The sequence below is a fragment of the Sinocyclocheilus grahami genome, unplaced genomic scaffold, assembly GCF_001515645.1.
Source record: "Sinocyclocheilus grahami isolate Dianchi unplaced genomic scaffold, SAMN03320097.WGS_v1.1 scaffold468.1, whole genome shotgun sequence".
NCBI lineage: Eukaryota > Metazoa > Chordata > Actinopteri > Cypriniformes > Cyprinidae > Sinocyclocheilus > Sinocyclocheilus grahami.
In genome coordinates this window covers 903016-927632 of record NW_015505647.1, presented here as the reverse complement: position 1 = coordinate 927632, position 24617 = coordinate 903016, and the positions used below count along the sequence as shown (strand labels likewise).

At 37.8% G+C, this 24617-nt stretch overlaps 1 protein-coding gene across 1 annotated transcript in view; it reads left to right on the top strand.

Annotated features, from left to right (window-relative positions):
* LOC107553274 (gephyrin-like) overlaps positions 1–24617 on the top strand; it is a 107285-nt gene that overhangs the window by 49373 nt on the left and 33295 nt on the right. The window contains exons 4-10 of the mRNA XM_016235456.1: positions 433–525; positions 2083–2177; positions 2309–2375; positions 8547–8819; positions 9060–9176; positions 12621–12752; positions 23529–23570. Coding sequence (XP_016090942.1) covers positions 433–525; positions 2083–2177; positions 2309–2375; positions 8547–8819; positions 9060–9176; positions 12621–12752; positions 23529–23570 — 819 coding nt within the window. The remainder of the gene's footprint in view (positions 1–432; positions 526–2082; positions 2178–2308; positions 2376–8546; positions 8820–9059; positions 9177–12620; positions 12753–23528; positions 23571–24617) is intronic.

Below are 24617 nucleotides of genomic sequence, written 5' to 3'. Positions count from 1 at the left end.
AAAACACAAGCACACTTTTTAAACCAAAACAATGGTTAAGAATGCTGTGAGGTTTTAAAATGATATAACAAATATTAGTGGATCATGTTCATAGTTAATGAACTTGGTTTCTCTGATGAACTTCATACATCCACTAAAAATCACCTAGGTGGACTAGTTGGTTAAAAGTCTATTGCTGCAATGATGCAATGACTTACATGTGCATATACTTTTTGGAGCCACTGTACATGACAGCAGTTTATAAAATGTGATATTTTATTTATCTGGCCAGACTATATGCCCGAAATAGCTGATGTGATGTTGCATCACTAGATTGAGGGCGACTGCTCATATGGTGCACAAACACACACACGCAAATGTACCTTTCTGCACTATACAAAATTACTGCTGAACATTTTATGGTGATATTATGTGTGTTTGTGTGCATCAAAGGAGACGCTGGTGGACTGGTGCGATGAGAAGGAGCTCAACTTGATCCTGACCACCGGTGGAACAGGTTTTGCACCCCGTGATGTCACGCCTGAGGTACATGGGAGCCCACCTGTTTGTGTTTGTGTCCATGTGAGTGTGTTTCTGCCCCCACCCCCATGCGTCCTTGTTTTCTGAGTCTGACTGTGAGTGAGAGAGAAATTGTGACGTTTTTTATTTTTGTGCATTGTGTATGTTTGCATACAATTTATTTTTCCATTCACATGCATGCTGTTTGGTTGATGACAAGCAGTTCTTGGAAAATGTGTTTACAATGACTTTTTAAAGGCTTTTTAGGAATGGCATTACCTGTATTTTATATAAAATGACAGTCCAGTCGTTTTATATATTATGAATAAATATTATATACATTACTGTTTGGTAGGGCTGTGTGATATTGAAGAAAAATGCGATATGCGATAACTCATTAGATAATGCGATATTAGATATGCGATACGATAATGCTTAAAGTGCCACATGCTCAAATGAAACAGTTTTCACACACACACACATGAATGTGAGCCAAAATCATCACAATTAAAAGAACCAAAGACTTAAACTACTTCAGTCTGTGTGCATTGAATTTATTTAATACACAAGTTTCACAATTTGAGTTGAATTACTGAAATAAATGATAAACTTTTCCATGACATTCTAATTTATTGAGATGCACCTGTATATATATATATATATACATATATAAGCTCGATACCATAGAACCCCCCCACATAAATCCCAATTTAACCCCTGTATATATATAGCGAGAGAGAGTCTGGTGGGGATTGTGCCTGGTGGAGCGACTCTGTGAAGCTCTTTTTTGATGTACCCTGCACTCCTTCTCCTTTTTACGAATGTTGAGTGTTTGAAGTGTCATTCAATTCAAGGGCACTTGAAAATCCCCTCCCTGCTGCTCACTTTTCTTCTGACTTTGCGTGTGTTCTTGAATGTGTTTGTTTGAATATGACTGTGTGCGGGTGTGTGTGTGTTCTACCGGGATGGGACGGTGGAGGTGGAGGGACGTGTGTCCCAGGGGATGCTGGGAAGGTTTCAGTGAACAGGGATTTCAGATGGAAGAGTAGAGACATCAAAGGCCCACTGGAAATGTGTTTGTAATGAAAAATCTCAGCGACGGGGCTGTGCTTATGTCATGAGTATTGTGCTAATACCACTTCTGTGAAGAACAATTGGTTCTAACCGATGAATTAGCTAAGCCTGTTAGCATGCATGAGGGCAAATCATGAAAAATGTTATGTTTTGTGGTTTTGTTTTTACATTTTGTCTTAAAGTTTTTACAGTTTACATTACAGTCTTAAAGGGATAGGGATACCTGGAAATGAAAGTTGTCATCATTCTCATCCTCATTTCTCAAAGTAGTATCTTTTGTATACCACCGACTAAAGAAAGTTTAAAAACGAAAAAAACTAAACTAAAAAAAAATGAAACAGAATCCTGCCAGTCATACAGCACTCATGTACTAAATCTGTACTGTAGAAATACTGCTTTTTTTCCTCTTATTATCGATTGGTACTGGTACTTTTGACATCCATAAAAGATAAGATTGATGGTTTATGCACCTGTTGTTGCTTATATATGTGTGTGTTGTCTCGTCTGCAGGCCACCAGAGAGGTGATCGAGCGTGAAGCTCCAGGGATGGCCCTAGCAATGCTCATGGGCTCCCTAAATGTCACGCCACTCGGCATGCTGTCCAGGTGAATGCACATGCACAGATATGTCCTCTCATCTCACTCCTTTGCACTGCCTGTCACTCTCAAATGCACAAGAGTAAAAGTAGTGTTTTGAATACTAATTGGATTAAATACTAATCATCTCCTTCCTGTAGACCCGTATGTGGAATCAGAGGCAAAACCCTCATCATTAATTTACCCGGGAGCAAGAAGGGCTCACAGGTAAGCTGTTTGTCTATGTGCGTGTGTGTGTCTGTCTAATGGTGCTTATATATTCTGATCATTTCCTCGTCTTCAATTATTCTGAACTTACCACAAAGTATATCATATGTATGTACTGTAGTCACCAACATTTTTTGTTGTTGTTTTTATTGATTTTAATAACTTATTTTATAACGTCAGAACAAAGTACAACCTTAAATCACAAAATGTTAAAGGAATCACTCATCCAAAAACATCCTATCATTTAATCATGTATTTCCTATCATCCATCTATCCATCTATATATCTATCTATCTCACACACACACACATATTACTTTTATATTGTTTATAAATTTTTATTTATTTCTACTCTGTCATCTATGAATTAAGCAAATTATAATTTTAATAATTAGAATTATAAATTAATAAAAAAATTCAAAAAAAATATTTTGTTTCATGTGTATATGTGTGTGTATATACAGTGGGTACGGAAAGTATTCAGACCCCCTTAAATTTTTCACTCTCTGTTATATTGCAGCCATTTGCTAAAATCATTTAAGTTAATTTTCCCCCCTCATTAATGTACACACAGCACCCCATATTGACAGAAAAACACAGAATTGTTGACATTTTTGCAGATTTCTTAAAAAAGAAAAACTGAAATATCACATGGTCCTAAGTATTCAGACCCTTTGCTCAGTATTTAGTAGAAGCACCCTTTTGATCTAATACAGCCATGAGTCTTTTTGGGAAAGATGCAACAAGTTTTTCACACCTGGATTTGGGGATCCTCTGCCATTCCTCCTTGCAGATCCTCTCCAGTTCTGTCAGGTTGGATGGTAAACGTTCGTGGACAGCTCTCTCATCAAGGCTCTTCTCCCCCGATAGCTCAGTTTGGCCGGATGGCCAGCTCTAGGAAGGGTTCTGGTCGTCCCAAATGTCTTCCATTTAAGGATTATGGAGGCCACTGTGCTCTTAGGAACCTTAAGTGCAGCAGAATTTTTTTTGTAACCTTGGCCAGATCTGTGCCTTGCCACAATTCTGTCTCTGAGCTCTTCAGGCAGTTCCTTTGACCTCATGATTCTCATTTGCTCTGACATGCACTGTGAGCTGTAAGGTTTTATATAGACAGGTGTGTGGCTTTCCTAATCAAGTCCAATCAGTATAATCACACACAGCTGGACTCAAATGAAGGTGTAGAACCATCTCAAGGATGCTCAGAAGAAATGGACAGCACCTGAGTTAAATATTTGAGTGTCACAGCAAAGGGTCTGAATACTTAGTACCATGTGATATTTCAGTTTTTCTTTTTTAATAAATCTGCAAAAATGTCAACAATTCTGTGTTTTTCTGTCAATATGGGGTGCTGTGTGTACATTAATGAGGAAAAAAAATTAACTTAAATGATTTTAGCAAATGGCTGCAATATAACAAAGAGTGAAAAATTTAAGGGGGTCTGAATACTTTCCGTACCCACTGTATATATATATATATATATATATATATTTACATGAAACACAAAAGAGATATTTTTAATGTAATTTTTTATTTAATTTATAATTCCAATTATTCAGATTCTTATTACATATAAATTACAGTATAAATATAAATACATATTTCAGGATTTTTTTTCACACCCAAATGATAAATGCGCTGATTAAATCAAATAAAAAATATTTTTCTGTTCCATTTATTTATTTTAGAACAACATGAGGATGAATAAACAATGACAATAAGTTTAACATGAGGACACGCCCCTCCCCTTCCTTCACCTCTCACATATACGTTCACCCTCGTTTTCCGTGTTAAGATTGTGGCCAATCCTATTACAGCTCCTTCCCGTGGAGCTCTGCTGATAGGGCCGTGGTATTAATCTCCATTACCCATCAGCCCCAGCCAAGGAGCACTGCGCTGTCACTGCTGCGTTGAAGTCCAGAAGCCGAGCCGATAAGGGGATTTAACTTTGAAGAACCCCTTTATGCTCGGTCCAGCTCAGCTACAGCACTCCCCCTCTCCCTTCGTAAATAAAAGCATCCCTCCATCCCACATCCACGACCTATTAAAGCAGCCTCCTCACAGCCATGGCTCCTCCTCTATGACAGCGACTCTGCTTCTGGACTGAGTTTGCCCTTCTTGCTTTTAAAAAGATGACAGACCCAGGTCACAATGCCACAGGTTTGGGAGACTCTGATCCACAGAGATTCTGCAAAACCTTTAGATCGCTGCTGTTCTCAGCGAGAGTTTTGAAACGGGCAGATTGTTAACATTTAAAGGTGACACATCATGAAAATCTGACATTTCCAGGTTTTAAGTGCTATAATCAGGTCCCCGGTGCATCTACCAACCAAGGAAACGTGAAAAAGATTAACCCAGTAACTCTGTTTTGGTAAGCCTTTTTCTGCAAGCGTCTGAGAAAAAGAGCGCGTCAGATTTCGCTCCCTTGGTGACGTGGCAAAGGGATCTCATTATAATATTACCGCCCCTTAATCTGTAAGTTTACACCCACGGCGCTGTCATTTGATTTCACAAGTGACTACCAGCTCTAACACCATGGCGAACTTAGTTTAGTGCTCACATGCTGTGACAGCCGCTTTCTGTACGTGTGCTTCGGATGTGTGCGCTCAGAAAACCGTATATCATATGGTTTAAAACGCACGATTTCAGCGTGATAAACATGATAATCAGAACCAAAACAGATGTTTTTTTAGCAGATACAAGCTGTAAAGGCACAGCTCATTTCTGGAAAAGGGGGCGGGGAGCAGCAGCTCATTTGCATTTAAAGACATGGGCCCGAAAAACAGCGTGTTTCTGCTTCCACTCAAAATAGCCATTTTTAAAAATTATATAATAAATAATCTGTGGAGTATTTTGAGCTGAAACTTCACAGACACATTCTGGGGACACCATAGACTTATATTACATATTGTAAAAAGGGGCATAATATGTCACCTTTAAGTAAATACTGAATGAATTTGAAATGGGGAAGGACCACAGACCTCAGCACATCTGAGAAAACGAGATGTGTGTTCGCAGTGTTTCAGTTTGCACTAGAATGTCACCTGGAAACACACAAACACAATTGTCAAAGGGCCATGAATTGCTAAAATAGACATAATGGGTGTTTCTTTAACCTTGGGCACTTTCTGAAAGTCCTGAATATTTCAACCATATCTATAACGATGCACAGGGTTTAGCAGAATTTTGTGACAAATAAATAAATGAATAAAATGGTCGACCCTTTTGTCTTGCTTAAATTTAGCTGATGTAGCTAGCATTTTATGTATCCTAAGTACACACAAGTAAATCACGTTTTCCCAATTTAATTTGACAAAATTATAGCTTAATTGGAAATTACACAATATCTAATTAGATTTTTGTTTTCTCCCATATTTCCCATGTCTCATATTTCAATTAACTTTTGAAAGATTTTTTAAGTTCAACATTCAGGTAGTGGAAGTAAAAATCCCATTTATTTTCTCCATAGGGGATTGTAACTTAAATTTTAAAGACAGACCTACTGTCTTCGTTGTTAAAAATGGTATATGCTTTTGTTAAAGTCATTAATTCACATTATTTCAACTTATTTTATAAATAATTGTGTTTAACAGCAGAATTCCAGGTTAAAAATTACATTACCCATGATTACAAAAGAAAAATCTACACCAATAAAAGAATTGTGGTGAGAAAATCACGGCAAAACAACACTTTAGTGCCCACTCCCATGAAACACTGTGAATGACGTAATAGTCAGTCTCTCAGTGCTCTGTTATATACAGTATGCATATTTTGAAATAAACAACTTAAAATGTTTCTATATTTATGTTTGTAATTTGATTGCCATTCATAATGCTTTTTGTTCTTTTCCTCTTTAAAGCTGTCAAGTACATAGTCTTTTACTTTTGTCTTTTTGCCTGATTTTCTAAAACATTTTTTTTTGCCTCAAATCAAAAAGTGGGACAGTAGCAATCTTTGAAAAAGTCAATAGAAATCATTTTCATACTAAATTATAAAAGTGTAAGATTATTTTCACTCTTTATTTAGATTATCATTATCATTTATGTTTTTATAATGGATTTTTGTTTCTTTTTTTTGTTGTAAAAAATGTAAGAAGTCTCCAAAACAGCTTTAATGTGACAAAAAGCCAAAAAGTTGCCCGAAGTTGAAGAAACAGCTGTATGTTTTAGATTGGAACCCACATCAATGGTACATCTTACGTTATGTTCATTAGATGCATTGCTCTTTGATCTGTTGAGCACACAAAATAGAAACCAAGCAACAAAAAAAAAGTATTTTGCTTTGCTTTATGAAGTCAAGCACAGTTAGGACACTGTGTTGGTGTCCAGTTGTTTTGTAATGTCTTAGCTCTGAAAAAGGGCTACATTGTAGGAATTTCTACTGTTGTCTCGAGGAAACTGGACATGAAATGTGTCCATCTGCTTTTACAGTGATGTGACTTCACATCACATACTGGCATGTTCCTGTCTGGTCAGCATGTCTGAGTTGCCCATTACTCTTTCTTTGAGCTCAGGTGCCATTATTTCTACAGAGGAGCGTGCTCTGATCTGGAGGGTCAGCGCACACACATGTGCCTCACCTTGCACCGGGAAGACAAAAATAGACCATCCCTACATGCACCAAGAGGACATGAAGTAGCCTATGGACTGCTGATGTCTCCACACATTAATCTTCGTTTTAACTCTGAGTCACCAAAACGGAGAGATGCAACCACATCAGACCTGCGGGGGGGGGGAACACTCCACCGCATCAACGCTCCCTGGACCGGTCTCCATCCCCGCTGCTGTGCTGTCCTTTCCTTCCCTTCATTATTATTAATGTCTCTTGTCAGAAGTACTTAAGAAATGCAGTTTAAGAACAGTCGAGTTTGGCCTCCTGTGTTAAGTTCACACGCTGTGTCCTTATCGGACTTTAGCCCCTCAAAATGGAGGCTGTTCAACTGTATTAGAAATTCCATTAAGTTAGTGTCAATAGGTTGGCCTGTATGCCATCCTATTAGGGAATTCGGATAGATAGTAGCCTGTTACATTGGAGGAGAACAAGAGGGATTTACGCCGTAAACATTACTGCTAAACGGTACACTCGAAGCTTTAGGAGCTAGCGAATGTTGAGATACAACAGATTAATTCGTTTTTTTGTAATTCCACTGTTCAAATCTTGAAGGATTAGCTCAGATTAGATATTATTTAAGCACCAGAATGTGTTAAATATTGTATAAAATGGATACAAATACTACTTCAGTCAGGCATTTATGTTCGCTTGTGTGCTGTTTTTTTTATAACATATAATTTTAAAAATAATGTAATTTTTAGAAAAACAAACTATAACATTTGTATTTAACATCATGTAATTTCATTACATCATGAAATTTTATTTTTGTAATTGTTTTAAGATTATTTTTTATTCATTATACTGCATCACACAAAATAATAACAGGATGAAATCATTTCTTTTAGCAAATTAGCATTTTTAATCTTAATTCTATTTATCTAAATTGTATATTCTAGTAATTTTATTTATCTAAGTGTATCTATTTATGTAAATTATTAATATATGCTATCTGCTTTTTGATGTTTTGTTACTGAGAGTTAAGACCTGTTCACACCAAGGACGATAACTATAAAGATAACGATAAAGATATAGTTCTAAAAATCGTTCTAAATATTAAAGCATAGCAGAGTCCACACCACAGCTATAACGATAAAGGCACAGAGAAACGATATCGTTAGAATCATTTTCAGAACAATTTTTTTCAGCTGATGGAACGATAAAAACATTGACAGCCAATCAGAATCAATCCTGCTATAACAAGCTCGAGAATTTAAAGCGGCAGACGAGTGTGCGCTTGGAATAAACAGATGATATCGTCCGCTGGTGTGGACGCTAATATACAGTAGTTATCTTTATACAGTAGTTATCTTTATAGTTATCGTTCTTGGTGTGAACGGGCCTTTACTGGCTCTTTTCCATGAATAAAAAAAGCTGCCTACTGGCTAGTAATAACTGCCATTTAAGGCAGCATGTTACTAAGCTAACAATGTGATACTCATAATAAATATAAGCATAATTTTCTCTGAGCTTGTCATGATTTTTTCTCTGTAGAGTTGAGCTTGAACATGTCTAAAAGATTGTTTCACTGCTTCATTCTATCATCTGCATCTCTGTCTTTTCTCAGGAGTGCTTCCAATTCATCCTGCCTGCTCTACCGCACGCCATCGACCTGCTGCGGGACGCCATAGTGAGGGTGAAGGAGGTACACGACGCTCTAGAGGACCTGCCGTCCCCTCCACCGCCCCTCTCCCCTCCACCCACCACCAGCCCACACAAGCAGACAGAAGACAAGGGTGTGCAGTGTGAGGAAGAGGATGAGGAGAAGAAGGACAGTGGTGTGGCGTCCACAGAGGACAGTGGCTCCTCTCACATCACAGCAGCTGCCATTGCTGCAAAGGTGAGCGTCATTCTTAATAATAATAATAGTAGTAGTAGTAGTAGTAATGTGATTTCATGTTTCCCAATCTAAACTGGAATAGGAGAAAGTATTTTGACATTGAAAAAATAATACTCTGCCCCTTTAAGGCGCTCTTTCATTGTCTCTTGCCCTTGATGTTCCATTAAATCATCTTTAGTGTTATGGGTGTGCACGTGTTAAGTCTCTTGTCATGTTTATGCATCTCATGTTCATCATCAGAGCATGATGTCTCATCCAAGCCATGCCGTTGTCATGGCGAAAGGTGGGCAGCCCTTGAGTGGCTTCATCCCTTCTACCTCCATTCCCTCCCATTTCACCTGCTCCTGCAGCGATACGGTAAGCCACACCCACTTTTCCATCCACATTCACCTCTCCTGCCATTCCATTGGCCCTTTTGAACATCCAGTTTCAAAACCAACCAATCAGAGAAATTAAATGTCAGAACGCGTCTTTGCGTCTAAAAATGTAAAATTTTATTTAAAGAAAAATTAAATCATAATCTTCATTATTCTGAATATTACACAAAATGATTATACTTTAAAGCTATATATATAGTGGCCAAAATATCATAGACTTGGCACCTCCAGGTCTAGTTTTGTTTGACTTTGCCAGTAAGTAACACTACTTTAAAGCTATATATATAGTGGCCAAAATATCATAGACTTGGCACCTCCAGGTCCAGGTCCTGGCAACCACCCACAACACGGACGAGCGAGACTTACTTTCTTTCTATAGCTTTCTATTGTGCGTTGTATCCGTTTATTCTCTAGCAAGCAATATTTGTCTTGTTGTTCAGCCATGCCAGGTCTTGTAAAGTTTTTTTCCCCCTGATAGCAGAGGATTGAGTATATATCCTGTATTAGCTGTCTTTATATAGTAATTATAATGGGGTCACGCAGGTTGGCATTACCGTGTTCTCCACAGGGAGCGCTCGTAGCTCGAGTCTCAGGGGAAGACAGAGGTTGAGTCGAGTGCTATTATTAGCGCAGGGTTCGCTTCTGTGCTGGGTAATTAAAGCGCTTGTGGAGCTGCTCTTTCCTGTGAGGCCTTGATTTAGCCTCAGTGTTAATTAGTGCTCCGTTAAGCCCCAGCGTTCTTGTGGACGATCCCTGCGCTTTTCGCCTTTCTGCCCATCAGAGTCCCGCTTATTCCCACCACAGTTCTCCCAGATAGCATAGCTGCCGTTTGTTACTGCACGAAGACTCGCCTGCTGGATCAAAGGCAGCGAGTCTCAGTCTGAATACAGTAACAAATATCACTCTGTATAGATAATGGTGTTTCAAATATTTGTCTGTGGAGGTTCATTGATACTTTCTGTCGACATTGTGTGGGCTGTACTGCTTCTGTAGTAGGCAAAAATCCATGTTAGTCAAGGTTAATGTAGTGTTACATGATTATTTACCATCCCCCTCTTTGATGCTGTTGTACCTTTGAGAGTTCTAAATGTAAATATTAGGGGTGCTCCGATTGATCGGCTACCGATCACTATCGGCCGATAATCGCTTTGGGATGATTGATCAGCGGTCTCTAAAAAGGCTGATCTCAAAAAACCGATCTCAAGCTGATGACGTGCCTGCCGTGAGAAGGTTGGCACGACATGCAGCGTCACCGTCTCAGTCTCTGTCCGGCGCGGGTGAAATAATTATAATGCTGAAGGTGAGGTAAAGTAATTTGTAAGTAAGTAATTACTTATAAAGTAATTTGAAAACCTTGTGTGAGATGTAATTTCACAAACAGCTTGAGTGATTCAGCGCGCGCGCTCTCTCTCTCTCAAAATACGCAAATGTCTTCAAATCACCATCGCGTCTATAAGTAATTTGAAAACCTTGTGTGAGATGTAATTTCACAAACAGCTTGAGTGATTCAGCGCGCGCGCTCTCTCTCTCTCAAAATACGCAAATGTCTTCAAATCACCATCGCGTCTATATATAAGCGAGCTGCACAGTTGACACAGGAATTGTCACTTGCACAGTCGAGGCAGTGTCACATCGTCACAAAAATTTATAAATTGCATTACTTTTTAATTCTTGCCAGTGTTTAACCATTGCTCATGCACACTCGCACTCGCAGCGCACGCACATAATGCCAGGTTCACATTACTCCGTTTGCAGTGCGAATGTGGTGCGTATTTTTTCCACGCTCATGTTAACGGATTAATAAAGCGTTCACACTGCACACGGCTGCGGTCCGGCAGTGCGTTCCAGGAGTGGTGCGTCTGCAGCAGAGCAGAGATTAATTCCACACTGAATCTATTTTTGCTGCGCTGCAAGCGCTGAATTAAAGTAACAGCGCATTTTTTGCAGTAAATATGAACATGGATTGACACGAAAATGTAGTAATTACACCATAAATGCATATTGTTAAAGTCTACTGTGTTTCACAGTCAACACATATGGCTTTTTGGCTAGGTTTAAAGGGAAAGAGCACTTTTAGATAAACAAGGCAATAATGGCACTCGTGGAGGTAGAAAAACGAAGTTCTTTATGAACTGCAGGATTGCTTGTAGTAAAGATTTCAATGCAAAAGGAAAGGCAGGAGAGCTGACTATTTCTGTCAATGGTAAGTTTGTGATAACGTAAGAAAAGTAGTTTAAATGTTTTGCCTCTTGCTTGAGCAATTTAATATATAAATCTAGAAGTAAAAAGCATTGAATAATGTGTTGCTTATATTTTTTGTGTTTAAACATGTCTGTGAAAGATTGTATTACTGTACTGTGTAAAAAAAGAACTGACAATGTTTGGACTTGAAATCAAAATAATGGATAAATGTTGTGTTTGTGGTAATCAGCCACAGATCAGTAGTGGACTCCTGTGTGAAAGCTGCTTCTCCTCTCACAAGAGTCACCTAAGAGGGGAATTCCCCCCATTTTCAAAAATGAAATTCAGGCCCTGAATACATTTTAAAAAATCCTGATTGGAGTATCAATATAAATAGTTATAAATGATAAAAAGAAGGCTTTAAAAGATCGGTATCGGTATTGGCAGATACTGCTTTCTGTGATCGGCCTCAAATTCTGATTGGAGCACCCCTAGTAAATATGCTGTGTTATGATTGGCTAATGCTTTACAACATGTCAGCCAACACATACTGTACCTGTATGGCAGTCATATGGTAATGAGTGTTTTTACATATTAGGGGTTTGATTTCTTTGAATAAATAAAAAAAAAAATATTTATAAATATGTATATGTGTACGTGATCGAACGTGATGAAATATTATCATATTATAGAATTATTAAAATAACTATTCTAGAATTATTATAACTATAAATTCTATGAATTCTAATTCTATTTATTTGATAAAAATGCAATAAAAACAATAATATTGTGAAATATTATTGCAATTTGAAAAATGTTTTCCATTTTAAAACATTTTAAAATGTAATTTATTCCTGTGATGTCTTCAGTGTCACAAGATCCTTCAGAAATCCTTCTAATATGCTGATTTAATGCTCAAGAAACATTTCTTATTATTATCAATGTAGAAAACCGTTGTACTGCTGAATATTTCTGTGGAAACAGTGATATATTTTTGAGGATTCTTTGAAGAATACAACGTTCAAAAGTACAGCATTTATTTGAAATACAAATCTTTTGTAACATTATAAATTCATTTACTGTTACTTTTCAGCTTTTAATGTATTCTTGCTAAATAAAGGTATACACTTCTTAGAAAAAAACACTCTTACTGACTCCAATCTTTTGAACTGCACTGTAAGTAAAAATACTGAATATTGCCAGTTTTTAACTGAATTTGACTGTCCCTGTCTTCTATTAACAGATACCAGAGTCCATCATTTCACGAGGCGTGCAGGTGTTGCCGCGGGACACCGCCTCTCTCAGCTCCACGCCCTCGGAGTCTCCTTGTGCTCAGCAGTCCCGCCTCTCCACTGCCTCCTGCCCCACCCCCAAAGTAAGACTCCACCCCTTTCCCCTTTATTCACACCATTCCTTCTCCCCTCAGCTTTCTTTTCCATCATGCACTCCGTATCCTCCATGGCTGGATCCTCATCTGCTGCCGCCTCATTGGCTGCTTGACACTGCTTTGCATTCCAGACAGCAGTGACTCTGCTCATTGGGTCGTGTGAGAGGAGAGGCGGGAACTCTTCACTGGCTGAATTTTAAGTTTGGCCATTTTGATTTTCCTCCTGTAGCATTTAACAGTTTGTTGTTTTAGATCCATTGGTGATTAAATGAACATTGCGAGGGCCTTTTAATTCATAACATTAATTCATTATTTTCTTTAAGGTGTTCGGGGGCTGTTTTGGGTGTTACTTTTGCAACAGTTAGTTTACTCACATTCTGTCAGCCATTTAGTATTTAGTCACTTCATACATTGTCATACATACACTTTCATCTCAACTTTTGACTGAAAAGTGCTGTTGGTGTAGCCCACCGAGTTGTTTCACAGAATCATTCTTTTGTGCTGTTTATAACAAGTTACATTTTGTTGTTGAGTGTGTGACAGTAAGATACTTCGATTTCAACTCTTTCTCAATTGTTTCCTCAGTGTTTTTTTTTGGGGGGGGAATGTCATGGTATAAATGTGTGTTTTTGCTGTTGTGGCCCTGACGATGCTGGCCGTGTCAAAAATGGCATCCTCTGTTTTTGCGCACTTTGGTGACAGAATCCATTTTAGACTGTTTAATAGTACAGTTTGAATCACAAAATGACAGGCGTGACACCCTACACTTTTGTGGACATCATTGACAGACAAAAACAAAGTCAAAAGAACACATTAAGTGCACAGGGCCAATCGTATGCTCGTTTAGTTGACGGTGAGTGCACACGTCATGTGTGTGTGTGTGTGTGTGTGTGTGTGTGTGCGCGTTTTTGTGACAAATGAGGTTATAAATTTGTATAATGACAAAGGTGTGACATAGGTATTACAAGGAGAAGGTGACTTTTCAGGACATTACCCCATGTCCCCACTTTTCAAAATGCTTATAAATCACACAGAATGGAATGAATTGAAAATCTGAAACAGCACAAAGTTTCCTGTGAGGGGTAGGTTTAGGGGTAGGGTCGGTGTAGGGCAATAGAATATACGGTCTGTACAGTATAAAAAACATTACGCCTATGGGATGTCCCCACGTTTCACAAAAGTAAACCTGTGTGTGTGAAATCTGTCAACATGCTGCGAATAAGTGATTAGTGGTGCTTTTTTGTCTCCCTCTAGTGAACACAGTGTGTACTACAACTGTGTTTTCCTTTAACAGAGTTTTTGTATGTCTTTGTGTCAGACTTTGGAAAGTTGAATACCGCAGGGTACTTGAAGTATATAATGGAAATGTTTAGCCCTTTTTTTATCGTGTCTTTTTTCGGATGTATGTGAAATGCCTGTGATAAGCAGAATTCCAGCAAAGTGCTTTAAGCTTCAGCTTTGACCTCAGGCTGGGTTTTAATTCTGCTGACTGCTGTTTTTTTGACAAGTGTCTGGCAGTTTGGCTTTAGTTGCTAAACAAGGGTGTTGGGTGGCACTTAACAGTTAGAGGCTACATACAGTAAAGAACATGCTGAGATTGTGTGTGTGTGTGCGGTGTTGAGCGGTGCACATATCACACTGAGCGTCTGGGAATTCACTTTTTTTTTGGGGGGGGAATGTCATGGTATAAATGTGTGTTTTTGCTGTTGTGGCCCTGACGATGCTGGCCGTGTCAAAAATGGCATCCTCTGTCTTTGCGCACTTTGGTGACAGAATCCATTTTAGACTGTTTAATAGTACAGTTTGAATCACAAAATGACAGGCGTGACACCCTACACTTTTGTGGACATCATTGACAGACAAAAACAAAGTCAAAAGAACACATTAAGTGCACAGGGCCAATCGTATGCTCGTTTAGTTGACGGTGAGTGCACACGTCATGTGTGTGTGTGTGTGTGTGTGTGTGTGTGTGCGCGTTTTTGTGACAAATGAGGTTATAAATTTGTATAATGACAAAGGTGTGACATAGGTATTACAAGGAGAAGGTGACTTTTCAGGACATTACCCCATGTCCCCACTTTTCAAAACGCTTATAAATCACACAGAATGGAATGAATTGAAAATCTGAAACAGCACAAAGTTTCCTGTGAGGGGTAGGTTTAGGGGTAGGGTCGGTGTAGGGCAATAGAATATACGGTCTGTACAGTATAAAAAACATTACGCCTATGGGATGTCCCCACGTTTCACAAAAGTAAACCTGTGTGTGTGTGTGTGTGTGTGTGTGAAATCTGTCAACATGCTGCGAATAAGTGATTAGTGGTGCTTTTTTGTCTCCCTCTAGTGAACACAGTGTGTACTACAACTGTGTTTTCCTTTAACAGAGTTTTTGTATGTCTTTGTGTCAGACTTTGGAAAGTTGAATACCGCAGGGTACTTGAAGTATATAATGGAAATGTTTAGCCCTTTTTTTATCGTGTCTTTTTTCGGATGTATGTGAAATGCCTGTGATAAGCAGAATTCCAGCAAAGTGCTTTAAGCTTCAGCTTTGACCTCAGGCTGGGTTTTAATTCTGCTGACTGCTGTTTTTTTGTTGGGTGGCACTTAACAGTTAGAGGCTACATACAGTAAAGAACATGCTGAGATTGTGTGTGTGTGTGCGCTGTTGAGCGGTGCACATATCACACTGAGCGTCTGGGAATTCACAGACCTGAAAAAAATAGGCATTGCAGGTTCACAAATGTGTGGAGAATATTGTGTGTGTGTGTGTGTGTGTGAGACACTGTGGTGGGGCCCACATAAAAAGAGCCAAATTTATATGCTCTTGAAAATGGCATTTTAAAGTTGAAATGAAAATCTGTTTCCTTAATGCATGATTTAGATCTTATTGTAAACGATTCATCCATGCACCTATTTTTTTCTTTTTTCATTTTTTAAAAATACATTTAACTGTAATTATTTTAAATTCAAAATGTCACAACTCAATCTTAGAAAAGATCGTTCGCTACCTTGTTTAAAAAATAATTCAAGCTATTTAAATCTTGCAGTTAAACTGTATAGGAAATGCATATACTGTGTATACAATACATACTGGATTTGAATTCTCATAACTAGTAATTTTCCAAGATAGGCACTTGAGGTGCCAATCAAGTGTTAGTTAGGGGCTTAGGGGCCAATGCTTCACCTGTGAACACCAGTGGAAGTGGCCTTAGCGGAGAAAGAGTCAGTAAATTAACATAAAGTGAGAGATGGGAGAGTGTTCTTAGGCTTTGTTGCAATTAGTTTTCTTGTTGTCTGAAAAAAAATGATAAAATATAAATAAATAAATACATAAATAAATAAATCCAAAGTCTGAACTGTCAGATTAGATCTCATGTCGATGTTAAAAAATATATATATATATTAAGCAGCTGTGAACAACATTGTTAAGAATAAATGTTTCTTCAGCACCAAATCGGTATATTAGAATGATATCTAAAGGTTCATGTGACACTGAAGACTGGAGTAAATGAATACAAATAAATAAATTACATTTTAAAATAAATGTTCCAACCCCAAATTTTTTTTTAACTATGTGTGTAACGTCATACATATTGTGCGCAATATTGTCTGGAACTGTATCTAAATACATTTATTTTTGTTCACTCTTACATAACAAACTATGTGATATTCACTATTTAGTGAACGAATCAGCAGTTCTGGACAAATATATGCATGAATGCGTAAAATGTCACTTAAGTTCTGGTCAGCAAAATGGCGTGGTAGACGGCAGAGGCTAAATTCCAGTTTTTCTTCCTCTCTTTCCATGCTGACAGCTTGTTCTATGAGAAAGACTTTTAAAATCATGCTAACGCTAAAATGATGCTAAATACTAAATCTTGACCATCTGAACAAACGAATCACATTTCATCAAAATAACAATCAGGCCCAAATATCGCATGTGAAACAAAATTGGATTTGTTTGCAGTGTAAAAAGAGAGTGTGATTAAAAAACCATTCCCTAGCATACATCATCCAAGATGACCAGAGGCAACACACACACACACACATGCTCACTGCATTCCCTCAGCACAACGTCCAGCTGTTACATAAGACACTGTTTGGCTGTGAGCTCTCCATGCATGCTAAATGCAGAGATAATAGTGCATAATAAGTTTCTACACTCTCTCTCTCCCTCTCTTTACCCACTCATATGCTTTGCCTGAGCCGATCTGATTTCAGAAAACACATAGCCATCAACCCCATTACGCCGTTTATCCCTCAAATCTGTGGTTGAACTTCCTCCAAATTTAGATCCCAGTGGTTTTTACTCATCCTCCGCTTTGCATGCTGTCTCACTCCCCCTCTTTCTCCCCTCCTACACTCTCTCTGGCTTCATGCGTGTAGTGTGTGTGTGCATGTCAGTGTGTGCATGGTAGACGTGCGGCATTCTTCTGTGTGTCGGGATCAAGCATGGTAAGCGCCGTCTTTCTCCACTCTGATGCATCACTCTGTTTTGTTTTACAGAGGTCGGTAGGTCGGTAGGGTAGTGTTTTGTTTTACAGAGGTAGTGTAGGTCGGTAGGGCTCCAGATTAACTCCAGGGGGGATCGGTGGGGCAGGAGGATTTCAGGGTGCATGATCTACGGCGTACGGAGCAGCCACTTGGTTTCATAACAGCTGCAGTGGTCTGATGTAGTGGTACAGGACACGTTACTGTGGCTTTTCTGAATGGAGGCTCCATTAGGTGCCACTGTTTGGAGATGTGGTTGATGTAGTTTACAGGGAGAATCATGATGTTTTGTTTATGACTTGTGCATTCACATTTGTCTCATTCTGTAGCTTATTATTTGGGTGTTGCATGTTGTGCAAGTGCACGTTTGTGTGTTGTGCATGTGCACTCGTGTCCATAGTGTGTGTTTGTGTAGAGGGGGTTCTGTGTAATTTTACACACTTTCAAATTTTCATTATGGGGATACAATGTTCTCAGGAGTTTTACAACAGACATTTCATGTATTCTATAATATAATTTCAATACAATGTTATGGCTTTAATTGATATAAAAAACTACATTATAAAATAATATAATATAATAAAAAGTGAATTTATTAAGCAAAACATGCCTAGAATATTAAGTCTGGCATATGTGAAACATAAATTTCATGAATTAGATAATATAGTACCAATACACTGTAATTGCTCAAATTGAAATATAATATAATACAGTATAATATAATACATAATAACATTTCAGATTTTATATTTTTATTATTAAGCAAAACATGCCATCTCTCTGCTGTTTTACACAGTGCAGTTTTATATAGAGATACGAGTAGTTTTATAACACATTTGAATATAAATTCTAATATAATGTAATATAATTTAATAATATAAAATGTTTTTTTTATGTCAAAACATGGCATCTCTCTGCTAGAATATTTAGTGTCTGACATGTAAACAAATTAATAGATCTTAATCTTTAGATGCACTGTGTAACACTTACTGTAGAGTGACCCACAGTGTCACATATGATAAGAACAGCTGTATATAGCGCTTTGTGACACTGGTATCATGATAGGATCATACCACTTGATCACTGGTGATTCCCACCATGTGTTTGATAAATAATAAGACAAGATAAGAAAGCAGAATGATGCTTCAGTCTATGCTTCAGTGGCTGGAGTTGTGTGGATGCTCGGAGGGACAGTGTGTGTGTTGTGTGTTCACTGAGGCGAGTGTGTGGTGTGTTTAACTGGTGTGTGCTTGCGGGGTAGGGTTGGCTAAGGATACCGCCTGGAGGGGCTTTCAGAAAATGGACAGATACGGAGAAACTATAATAAAACAACTGTTTTTATACTAAATTACAGTCACATCTTACACCTACAGTGTTTCTCTATTAACACATTCGATAATAGAAGGAAATATCATACTGCAGTTGTTTTTGGGGGCCAGGTCCATTTTTTTTCTATTCGGATACTAAACAATTCAGGATATTTAGGGTAAAAATAACATCATTATGATTGATTATGACTTTTAAAGGGATAGTTCACCCAAAAATGAAAAATCATTCACTCTCCACTTGTTCCAAAGTGTACGAGTTTCTTTCTTCTGCTTATCACAAAAGAAGATATTTTGAAGAATGCGTGTAACCAAACAGTTGACAGTAGCCATTGACTTCCACAGTATTTTTTAGAGATGCACCGATTGCGTTTTTCTTGGCCGATTCCGATTTCCGATTTTTTTTGTTAGTGTGATCTGCCGATACCGATTTTTGCCAATTCCAATTTTCTTTCTAAGAACTATAATTGACAGCATATACAAACAAAAATCTACTCTTCTTCAACGCAAAGTTTTATTTTCATAAAAAGTAAAAAGTCAGTAATAAAATAAGAACAAATAAAAAAAATGGCAAACAACAGCACAAATAAATGCTATAGAATAAAGAGAGCTATGAAACTAAGTTTTCCAGGTTAAGCTTTTATTCAGTTAAGAAATACTACAGACATTAAAGTAATCAAATGTAAAATAACACATCCAGTGTTATTTTACATTTAATTACTATCATTTCTGTAGCCTTCATTGTAAAAAATTTAATACAGATTAATGCTTACCATTAAAGTTATAAACGTATAATTTTCATAAATATTGGACTGCGGTACCTTTAAGAGTTTATCCACGGACCCAATATACTGTTAAACAACATGCGTTCTCTTTCTCAACTATTTAATGTTCCAAAACTGACTGTGTTTAACTGGATACTCGCCGAAAGGGGCATTTTGACATAATTTTTTATGTATTTGAACGTTTTAGAGCAGTTAGCCACTCATTTTGGTATTTGTGGCTCACAAGCTGTTTGAGACTGAGCGTGGCTTGTGCGCTCCACTAATATAGATCTGGTGGTGCGCGCGTGTTTGGTATAAGCGCGAAACCTGCGGGAATGACTAAAATAATGCGTAATACAAGCACTATTTAACCGGAGCGAATGAGACGTGTGTGTGTGTGTGAGAGAAGGGGTCGTCGGAGAGAAGAGAGTGAGAATGCACGGCTGATGTTATTGCCTGTGCCACTGGTAACAAAACGGATCGGCTCGAAATCGGAAAGAAGTGAGACTGATCTGCCGATCACCGATCTGGGCCGATCATGAGGAAAATCGGCCGATTCTGATCCCTGGCCGATCGATCGGTGCATCTCTAGTATTTTTCTTTCCATATTATGGAAGTCAGTGGCCACCGTCAACTGTTTGGTTACCAGCATTCTTCAAAACTATTTTCTGTGTTCAACAGCTGAAAGAAATTCATACAGGTTTTGAACAACTTTAGGGTGAGTAAATGATGACAGAATTTTTATTTTTGGGTGAATGATTCCTTTAATAGTTTTATGTTGGTTTGTTGCATACAAACATAGTGGGAAAAGTTAAGCTGCAGTCTAGTTAATAATGTTTTGTTTTTTTTGTTTTCTTTTCTTTTTTGCTTGTTTTTGTTTGGATTTTGTTTTTTATTTTGTTTTATGTTTTTGTTTCCAAAATTTTTCTCCAGACATTTTTAAAGTTCTGTGAGTATTGTATGCTTTTGTGTAACTTGCATCATACTAAGTGAAAATGGGGCAGATATTCCTTATGAATAATCAGAAAGAAAAAGTATGACACATAAATTACTTAAAAATGCTACCGGGGCGCCGCTATAGGGTTTCCAGGCCCCCAGAACATCACATTGACTCGGGCCCCCATGGTTGGATCCCCTCTCTGATCAGGGCCCCACAGCAGGCGCACACTGCAAACATGTTTAGATTGCGTGTATTAGTTTGAGAGACATACCCTGGCTTACCATGACTGGAAGTGTAATAAATGCACATTGACGTTCCGATGACCCTTTGTCCCTGAGCCCACTCCACCCCCACTTCCTCTCTCTGTTCGATTGATGAATGGAGAGGAGATTGAAGATCAGGTGAAGGGGAGAACAGGCCCTTATGCTTGCTGTGGCGATTACTACACAGCACTGTCATTGAATCTGACAGTTGTGGAAGAGATACATATTGTATCTGGCAGTGCCTCTGCATTTAATATTTTCATTAGTGTGTGTGTGTGTGTGTGTGTGTGTGTGTGTGTGTGTGTGTGTGTATGGTTCTGTGAGGTTAAAGGCAGGTGGAAGACATCAAGGACAAATAGTGGTGTATTATAGTCTTGACTAATTCTAGTTCTACAAAGTGTGTGTTTGTTCAGTTGTGTGTGTCCATTTACATTGGTTTAGATCTTCATAATTACACATCGATCCATCCTGTATCTCATGGCCATTCTTTAGGTTCTGTTAATATAAACCATGTTTATTCGCATATACATGTATTGATACATACCGCAACATTAGCAGTCTATTAAAGCGTCCATATTCTATATTTTTATACAATCTTACACTGAAAGTTTTACTTATAATGTAAGTTGATGTTTTTGCACCGAAAACAGTCGAGGTTAAACAGGCTGTTTTTGTTACTGTAATTAATACTAAAAGAGTTCTATATTGAATTGACTTGTGTTATGAATAGCTAAGTGCATGGGATATATACCAGCCTAATTCACACTGTTGTTCATCAGAGAGGGTTGAGTTCCAGAATGCACATCATATGTTAATGTGCTCATGGTTGTGATGTCGTAACCATGGCGATTTCTGAATTTTTGTAGCAGTTTAGTTGCTCTAAATGGAGAGAAGGAAGCTTCGTGTAGTGTCAGTGGGGTAGATTAAACCAGGAAAATCCTGTTTTCCATTGTTTGTCCTCTTTCAAAATATAAATGTAGGTGTTAAAGGGATAGTTCATACAAAAAAAAAAAACTACCATCATTTATTCACCCTCTTATTGTTCAAAACCCACATGACTTATTTCTATCAGTGTAACGCAACAGGAGAAATGCTGCAGAATATACTGTCCATTTTGCATGTAGTAAATTGATTAGTAAGTTGGAATCTGGGTTGTCAAGCTCAAAAATGACCAAAAGCACAGTAAAAGTATAATTTAAGTGGTCCGTATGGATTTATGTTATGTTCCAAGTCTTCTAAAGCGATACAATAGTTTTATGTGATTAATTATCAACATTTCACCATCCAGATAGGCTCATCAACCATAACTCCTTCAAAAACAGCTAGAAACCTTGGAGTTGTGATTGATGATAAGCTGAATTTCTCAGACCACATTGCTAAAACTGCTCGGTCCTGCAGATTTGCTTTATACAACATTAAGAAGATCAGGCCCTTTCTTTCAGAACATGCAACACAACTCCTTGTTCAAGCTCTTGTTCTGTCCAGGCTGGACTGTTGCAATGCTCTCTTAGCAGGTCTTCCAGTCACTTCTATCAAACCTCTACAATTAATCCAAAATGCCGCTGCAAGATTAATCTTTAATGAGCCGAAAAGAACGCATGTCACACCTCTGTTTATCAATTTGCACTGACTACCAGTAGCTGCTCGCATTAAATTCAAGGCATTAATGTTTGCCCACAAAACCACCACTGGCTCTGCACCCCTTTACCTAAATTCATTACTTCAGAGTTATGTGCCCTCTAGAAGCTTGCGTTCTGAAAGTGAATGGCGCTTTATTGTGCCATCTCAAAGAGGCACAAAATCACTTGCACTGACTTTTTCATTAGCTGTTCCCTCCTGGTGGAATGGCCTGCCCAACTCAATCCAAGCAGCTGAGTCCTTACCCATCTTCAAGAAACGACTAAAAACACATCTGTTCTTCTTTATTTGACCCTCTAACTCTAACACTTTCTATTCTATTTTAATTCTACTTTATCTATATTTATATTCTTTTTTTAATTTATTTTTTATTTTTTTATTTTTGTTTTAAAAAAAACAAAAAAACAAACAAACATTATATTTCTATTTTTTCTATTCTATCTACTTGTTTTTCTTTGTGTGTGTATATATATATATATATATATATATATATATATATATATACACACACACATACATACACCTTGCTACGTGTACTGCGTTAGGCTAACCGAGACTTGTCATTTGCACTTATATATTGTTGCTAGTTTTTAGTTTTGACTGCTTTTATTGTCCTCATTTGTAAGTCGCTTTGGATAAAAGCATCTGCTGAATGACTAAATGTAAATTTAATAGAACAAAATTGTTGTCATTTACTGAAAATCTTACCCTCCACTGTCCTTGTTTGCAGTCGAATGGATTATCAAATGAAAACATGTCCAGTGTTTATTTTTATTTTTTATTTTTGTACGGAACCCTGCACATGACATGCAGAGAATTAATGTGGTCAATTCATGCAAACAAATTATTAATACATTGCCATGCTTTTTGGGACCCCATTGTATTGTGTTGGTTTATTTTTTTTTCCCTGCTCGTTTTGTAGCTCTACAAACTACATCCTAAATGATGTAGATAAGAGTAGTCATCACATTCTTCAACATTTCTTCTTTTGTCTTCTACGGAAGAAAGAAAATTATACACGTTTGGAATGGCATGAAATTGTGTAAATAATGACAGAATTTTATTTTATTTTGGAGTGAGCAATCACTGTAACTATTTTTTTTGTGCATGTTTCTGATTGAAAAGAATCTCTCTCTGGAGGTCTTGACAAACTTGTGCAGTTGTGTCCTGTCAAACTGGCAGTGGGCTTGCTGCGTCCTGGTGTCCTGAATGTATTCTCTCCCTGTTTTGGCCAGCACTTGCCAGTGATCCGTTATAATGACGGGAATGCTGTTTGTATGTGTTTCCCCTGCTTGTGGCTGCAGTGTTAACCCTCCTCTTCCCTGTTCCCTCTCTCCCTGCACCAGGCCCGGCTCACCTCCTGTTCATCCACTTATAGTGTCACAGAGGTACAGCATGTTTTACACAGCGCCGTCCATCACCCTGCGACTAACCACGCCCCTCTCAGAGACTCTGCCAATCATTGCTCACACATACCTCACACATGCACAACTCATCCCTGAGAAGCAAGTCTGTCTCATCGGTTCATTTATTTACCCCCTTAAAAAGCCTTGTAGTTTGTTTTGTGTGTTTGAGTGTGTTTTTTTGTGTGTCCTTCAATTCATTAGTTTCTCATGAATTCTGAACTTTTCTTTCCTTAATAAAGATGAAGTGACACAGAATCAATCATTCGTTAAATGCAAAACATCACACGTGCAGTATTTTTCATAATTGATCAAAACATTTAAAGCTGCTGTAAGCAATATTTTGAAATACTCCATCAGCCCAACACCAAATAGAAAAAGGTTATCTAATAATAGTAATAATAATGTAGTTATTATTATTTCGTTATTATTGTTTTTTGTATTCTCAGCTGATTCTCATTACTGTAATAGTCTTTAAAACTTTATTTTATTTTATTTATTTCATATATTAAAGCCAATAAATGCTATCATGATTCATAAATACTGTTCATTTTACAACTTTTATAGATAATGTAATACCATTTAAATAATATATCTTTGTTTTTCACATTACAGTAACGAAAATTCGATTTATTTATTTTTTTACATTGCGGTAACGAGAATTGTTGGGTGGAGGGTGCTTTTTTGTTATGATTTTTTTCCTTTTAATTTTTGAGTTTGTGAAATGTGAAATCCGATTCACCCTTGGAGGGTGGCTTTTGGGAGAGAGTGTTTGAAGGGATGGGCGATGGTGCCGGAAGTTAACATGATGGCTAAATTGCTTATGGCAGCTTTAATAACCACCAAATCCACTCTTGTCCCTCGAGGACTAAAGACTTTTGTCTCTCATTAAATGCTACTTTTCTACAACACTTCCAGTTTCACAAAGTTGGAGGGGTTGTAGAAATGAGCTTTAAGTGCTCATTATCCACGGAAACCTCCTTTGATTTTAGAAATCCGATGAAAGACCAGCGTAACACACAGAGACACGCT